At 40.0% G+C, this 6,807-nt stretch overlaps 2 protein-coding genes across 4 annotated transcripts in view; both read left to right on the forward strand.

Moving 5' to 3' along the window:
- The window catches only part of LOC118327159 (bifunctional apoptosis regulator-like), a 337,943-nt gene extending 333,880 nt beyond the window's left edge, over window positions 1-4,063 (forward strand). For both annotated transcript variants that reach the window (XM_035660422.1, XM_035660423.1), the window contains exons 7-9: window positions 201-380; window positions 1,120-1,316; window positions 2,565-4,063. In XM_035660422.1, the coding sequence (XP_035516315.1) occupies window positions 201-380; window positions 1,120-1,316; window positions 2,565-2,757 (570 nt within the window). In that variant the 3' untranslated portion in view covers window positions 2,758-4,063. The remainder of the gene's footprint in view (window positions 1-200; window positions 381-1,119; window positions 1,317-2,564) is intronic.
- Window positions 4,064-5,092: 1,029 nt separating this feature from the next.
- txndc11 (thioredoxin domain containing 11) overlaps window positions 5,093-6,807 on the forward strand; it is an 11,378-nt gene continuing 9,663 nt past the window's right edge. For both annotated transcript variants that reach the window (XM_035660844.1, XM_035660845.1), the window contains exons 1-2: window positions 5,093-5,429; window positions 6,487-6,583. In XM_035660844.1, the coding sequence (XP_035516737.1) occupies window positions 5,305-5,429; window positions 6,487-6,583 (222 nt within the window). In that variant the 5' untranslated portion in view covers window positions 5,093-5,304. The remainder of the gene's footprint in view (window positions 5,430-6,486; window positions 6,584-6,807) is intronic.

The following is a 6,807-nucleotide window of genomic DNA, read 5'->3' on the forward strand; positions in this document are numbered from 1 at the left end:
ACATCTTGTTACACTAGTATTTAAGAATATTACCTTTGCTTTTAGTGTTGTACCACCGTTCCTTCATTTAAGAAAATACACTATTATTGAGATTTTAAGAACTGAGTCTCCTGTCAGTGTGTTTGTTATATTTCTCACATGTACGACTGTATGACTGTCCACTAACTCTGTATACTTCTATTTCTATCCCTTTCTACCAGGCTGCTAATGCAGGGAAGTCTCTGTTCTTGCTGTACGCACTAAAGCGCTCCCCTCGTCTCACACTCTTCTATCTGTATTTATTCGACTACTCGGAAACCTTCCTGCCCTTCCTCCACACCTGCTGTCCAGCCATCACACACATCGACCACTCAGTGGAGAGCAGCTTCCTCAACACACAGGTGAGAGACTAATACGGTATCATTAAATCTAAAATCTAAAAATAAAGAGGTCAAATAAAGTAGGTGCATTCATATACGCATTATGTTCCGGTTACTGCTGATAGTCAGAGTGAGATGCTGCTGTGAGCTTAAACATGGCTTTAAAGGGTAAGGGTGGTGATATTTTGTACTTTTATGGGGGAAGATGACCTGGATCCACCACCACTTTTTGCTGTCAACAAATTCTATTAAAAGACTAAAACCAGCAACGATTCAGTCAGTTTCTTAATATTTTTCACTTCCCTCCTCAGTGTCTCTCAGCCTTACACCAGTGTGTTCCTACTGAAGATGTGAATCTTTAAAATGGGTTACAAATAGATACTTTCATTAAAAAAAAAAGAAGATAACTTTGTAAAACAGCCGGGTTGGTTCAGCTTAATAATTGATTACAGTATGTAGTGAAACATAGGTGATGGATCCAGGTCATCTTCCTCCATGCTCTTCTTGACACATAATGTAAAGTAAAATAATACAATAATTAATATTATATGTTAACAGTAATCAGTGAGAAAGCTCACAGCTAGAACTATTTTAAATTAACATCTGATGTAAATATACTGTGTTGAGGGTTTAGACGTTGGCTCTTACTGTAAAAAATAACTTTAACTCAACTGTCTCACATTAATAGATTTTATTAATTGTTAAAAAGCACTTTTCAACTGTCACCTTTTGTTTCCTGTGATGTTCCTGTATTTGTTAGTTGGAGCCCAGTTGGCGACAGTGGGCGGAGTTTCTCGTAAAGTACCTCCTGCTTCCATACCAGCTGATAGCAGAGTTTGCTTGGGACTGGCTGGCCGTCCACTACTGGACATCTCGCTTCATTATTGTTAACACCATGCTGCTGTCTGTGCTGGAAGGCTGCGCTCTGTGGAGACTCGGGACGAGAGCCAGGATCAGGTAGACACTGGGTTTGTTTTTTCTTACACACAGTTACATATAGACATGTGTCCACTACAGTAACGACCCGTACCCTGGAGCTCCTCATAACCTAAATATAAAGGCTTTCAGACGAAGAGTTTGGATTGGAACCACTGTGATCGGATGCGTCATTAACAGAGGGCGTTGCACAATGCATAACAACCTGTACAATATGACACGCCCACTTTGGTTCCCAAGGAAAACCTGCTGTTTTTTTTGTTCCAGCTGGGAACCAACTTTTGAGTGTCCAAAACAAAGTATTTTTTAGTGGAAATGCTCCAAACGGTTCAAAACTAGGTGCTGGAATTGGAAGAGAGCCGTGGTGAACATGCGTGGCTCATTGCTGCGTTTATGGGTCAGCTTACTGCGGCGCTCGCTCTGTGACCATGGCAACCACAGTAACAACAGACAGGTGAAAGATACAGCGACTGATTTACTCTGAATTCCCTGAATTGTAAATCGGCAGACACCAGACAGATCGATGTAACCACTGTAATCGGATGCGTCAGACAGCATGGGAGCAACAACAGCGCTGTTCATGATACATGATGCCATTTCTTCTATTTGAGCTACAACCTGCTGTGTTGAGATTACATTATGTAGATAGCAGCAGCTGTGGTGTGCAGGCTGGTAGGATTGGAAACTTGTACTGAGAATGAGAGATGATTTGCTAAAGCAACAGTGCAAAACATTATTAGAGAAAGGTGTCAAAATATTTTCAGTTCATTATGAAAGTGTGGGATCGGAAGTCAGAGAGTGAACAAGAGCCTTTCACGTAACTCAAGGAACCTTTACAGTGGAAGTAGAAGAAGGTGACGAACAAAGAACGCTAGCATCCTCTAACCAGCACAGATTAAAGATTCATTTTTCAAGGTTTTGTTTCTGTTGCCTTTTGTTTAAAGATTTCTACACTACTGAATGTAACAATAAGTCAAATTATGACTGAAAAAGATTCCTTTATTCCTCAGACAGAAATCTACTAAATATATTTTCTCCTTTTTTATTTCCGAGGTGGGGTATAAACTGTTGATGGTGCATTCTCAGTTTCACCTTCTTACAGCTACTGAAACTGTAAAGTCAGCAGTATAAAGAGTATCCCAACTGTCTCGCAGTATATTGTTACATCCTTTATTACAGGCGTATGTAATTATTAAGTTAAGCTACATGTTAAGTTCCAGGTTGGCTGCATGCACTTAAACACTAACTTGTACCTTCCACTTCCCTTAGGTCTCTGCCACGCAAGATGTGGAACCACTTGTGGAAGATGTTATCTCAGGGGTTTGCCTTCGCCCTCCTGTGGCCTTTTGTCCCTCAGTTTGTGTGCAACTGCCTCTTCTACTGGGCTCTCTACTTCAGTCCCATTATTAATATAGACTTGGTGGTGCAGCAGCTAATGCACCCAGAAACACAGGCACTGTAACAAACTGCATGTAATCAGTGCCCCATTAAATGCCGTACAGTTCACAGCAAACAAAACAGCCAGAAATCCGGTTGCTGAGGAGGAGAAGTGTTTTTTTAGCAGAAACAATCACACGAAACTGGCTTATTTGCTGTTGGAAAGGGAGTTTTCTCGCTTCCTGTCTTGTTTCTCTGCTGGATGGTTGTGCCGTGTGGAACAAGAAAGGCACTGAGCTATTGTAGGAGAAACAAAAATCAACGAGATGAGAAACAGCTGAATATCTGTGGTGTTATTGATTAGGAGATATTACTGCAGTGATCGGTCTCTCTGCGTGCTCAGTGCATTCACAAACCACATTGCCTAAATGGTCCAGAGGGCAGTTATGCAAATGATAAGTCGTGTTCCAACACTGGTGGTAGTAAAGACTGGCCTCATGAGGAGTTTTCTGATAGCTTTGTAGCACTGAGATGGGTGTAAGCTTTGTTTTAAATGCATATACAGACTTGGCTGCTGAACAGGAATCAATAAATTCATTTGTTTTAATTAAATGTCTTAATGGCATGCAGGCCACAGCCAGCTGAAGGTCCAGTGTGTAACATTTCAGTTGATCTATTGGAAGAAATATATATAAATGTAATTTTTTTTAGGTGAGTGGTTATCCAGTTACCATAGTTGCAGTCTGCAACTTCGTCACTAGATGCCACTAAATCCTACACACTGGTTCTTTAAATGAACAGCTGCTGCTCTAAAAGTATCAGCTCGAATGAAAACAGTATTATAGTGAGTTAAATGTATATAAATCCTTATTCTGCATACATTTTGGATGCGTTCTTTGGGTCGTCGGCGTGCTTCCAGCTTTGACTGCGATCTCGGTGCTGTAGAGCTGTCGGAAAATTCTCTGTGCGAGGTTTGATAACATGATTGTGAAACGTGTCAATGCTGGGTTTTGTAGTTCTTGCAGACTGATGGGAACATCAGGCTTTAATGTTGAGTCGAAGGGAAAACAAAACCATCTCACAAAAAACGCGGCACTTAGATTTGAAATATAGGTTGAAAAACTTTTTTTAGATGCTAAAAAATATCTTTTCTAATTTTTATGATTTTACGGAGAAACCGTTTGTAGCAGATTTTATTTGCTGTTAATGCTGACAAATATTGCTTTGCACATTTTTTTTTGTTTGCAGTATAAATGTTCATGTTATGGGTGATTGAAGCCAATTAAAGACTTTTTTTTACATAGTTCATTTGCACTTAAAGATTTGACACTGTGATTTTGTTCTTCAATGTTCTCTAATGACAAAGTACAAATAAAGATTTTTAAATAATGTTTTACTGTTGTGTGGATTTGTTTATCTTAAAATGTAGTAAAGTTAAGAAATTAATTTATATAAAGCTGCTGTATGTGCATTATAAAAATTACATATCTAACATATCACCCATGTACTGCACCTGAGGAAAGCAACACAGACAAGCCATTTGTCAATACCCTAACTTTTATTTTTAGCCTTGTTTTTAATTAAAATATTTCCTGACCATGATTTAATTGAATATACAATTACAATTTAAAAAGGCAAATTATACACAATAACTAAACCAGACTAAATACGATACAAAATAGAATAAAAGAAACAGAATAGAGACTTGGGGGCAATAAAGTTAAATCTTATATGCACTGTTTGTACAATGTACAGTGATAGTACCCAGTAATATACTGTACATTATTGCTCAAATATTGCTAAAGGCTCTTGTCAGTGAGTATTTAACAGAATTAACCATACAATATATGGATAATTTACACCTTATGGATGGTTATCTTATCTAAATAGTGAGATACATAAGTGTAATCAATAAATATTTACTTCCAGTGAGCAGTATTTCCTAGTTCTACCAGTAAAGTTTTACTTTATAGTTATACTGTGTCATTATTAGACTGTCTGTGACCTGTTAAGTAGTTAATTAATTAGTTTAGTACTCATTTGTAAGTCAAAATGTAAAATAATAAGTTTGATTGATAAAAATCTGTAGAACGACCTCCATGGCGCCCTCTGGTGCCTGACAACCGCCATGGCAACAACGGTTGTCGCCATAACAACGTAGGGACTGTCCCAAAAGAGCACGTAAAACTCAATACGCAAAAAAAAACTACAAATGTAATTATAATTACTGCGGACGAATTCAAACATGATAATGATTGAAACTGGTCCCAATCCACATTAAACACAAGCCTATCCAAACATAAATCCTATTTTTATTTTTTTTCTGTACCCTGGTTACCATGGCAGTCTTAAAAACTAACGGCGCGTTTTCAAACCGCCCACAGCACTTTACCGTCCCTCCCTTACGTCATTGTCGCGGAAGTGAAAAGTCTACGTGGGGAAGAAAGGTTGGTCTGACCGCGTTTGAATACCTTTCACACCCGCTGCACCGATGTCCAATCCAGGTTAGCTGTGTGTCCTCCCTCCTTGTCGAAACACCGTCTCCCTCCCCCCCTGCCCCCGTTAGTCAAATGGACTCGGTGAGCAGCAGCCGGAGCGTATAAATGGGACGGAGAGCCGCCGACAGCCTGTAATGCTGCGCCGGGTGCGGCAGTCTCTCCGGCAGGTGCTGTTTCTGATGGCCCGGAGACCGGCTCTCCTCTGCGGGGCTATCGTGCTCGGCGTCCTGCTCATACTGGCCGTCAAATTCACATGCAGGTGAGAGCAGCGGAAACAAGCAGCGCTTCTGTTACTGTTGTTGTGAGCTTGTGTTTTTATTTTTATTTTTTTTGTGATCAGGCGTATGTGAGACGTCCTAAACATTTTAACTGGTTACTTTTGCTGAGAGATAATGTTGTTGTAGCACTAAAACAGCGTGAATGAGCTATTCCTTATGTTAATCTAGCTACTTTGGACCAATTAGGGTGTTCATTGTGTTGAGCAGCTGATCTGAGACTGTCTGTGTACTGAAGGAGAGGATTAACTAATGCTTTAAAGCGTTTAAACAGACCGTGGACGACCCGTGTAATGCTTATTCATTGAAGAGCACAGTGATAACAACCATTGCTCTGTAGTGAAACATCCTCCAGCTGTGGAGATGACAGCTGTGACTGAGGACTGAAACTTGCAGACAAATGATCTCAGACACATCCTGCTCCTCAGCCAGTAGTTACTTCAGTAAAACATATGACTTAAGTACAAGTATGAATGTATAACAAGCTTGAATCTGTACAGAGTAGTCAAGACATCACCTTCAAGGCTTTGGGAAAGTGTAAAGCACATATTATAGAGCAGAAACTATTGACAGATTAATCGATAGTTGCAGCCACAAACCGATTGGGGCCTCCGTTATGTTATACAGCTGAACTTAAAGGTTTTTTTTAATATAAAATATCAGAAAATTGTGAAAAGACGCCCATCACAAGTCCCCAGAGCCCCGACCAACAGTCCTAAACCAACATTTATTCAATTTACAACAATAAAAAAACAGCAAACCAGAGAATTTCTGTCATTTTTGCTAAATAAATTATTTAAACTTATACTAGTTGTTGCAATTGCTGGACGATTAATCTTCTGTAGGTCAACTAATAAATGAATTGACGAATGTTTTGAGCGCTGAGCAATACAGACTCATCTCCCAGTGATCCCAGCAGTGGAGATGAAACCTGGGCGGACTGAAACACACAAATGATCTCACGCTGCCTCTCGAGTGCTTCACTCGACGCAGGAAACTTCGGTGTCAGCCTTTCATGTTTTTGTGTTTCTCTTTCTGCAGCCGTGCCAAAAATGTGGTGGCAACAGCTCGGCCTCCGGTGCGGTTCTTCTCTGCCGAGGCCCCGGTAGTGGACCTCTACTTGGGTCAGCTAGACCAGGTGAGATTCAAGGACACACACCTGAGTCAGTTATGAGTGTTCCTGCAATTTCCCCTCATTAGATATTTTCAAATCTGCTTGGTAGGCTTCATGTATTATTATCCGTGGCAGTGATCAGAATCAGAGTTTTGTTTATTGCCAAGTAGGTTTTTACGCCTATGAGAATGTTTCCTGGTGCCGTTGGTGCATGAAATATACAAATACAAATATGCAAATATACAAAT

The sequence above is a fragment of the Morone saxatilis genome, unplaced genomic scaffold (assembly GCF_004916995.1).
Source record: "Morone saxatilis isolate NCDOM2014 unplaced genomic scaffold, NCSU_SB_2.0 Contig17, whole genome shotgun sequence".
NCBI classification, from domain to species: domain Eukaryota; kingdom Metazoa; phylum Chordata; class Actinopteri; family Moronidae; genus Morone; species Morone saxatilis.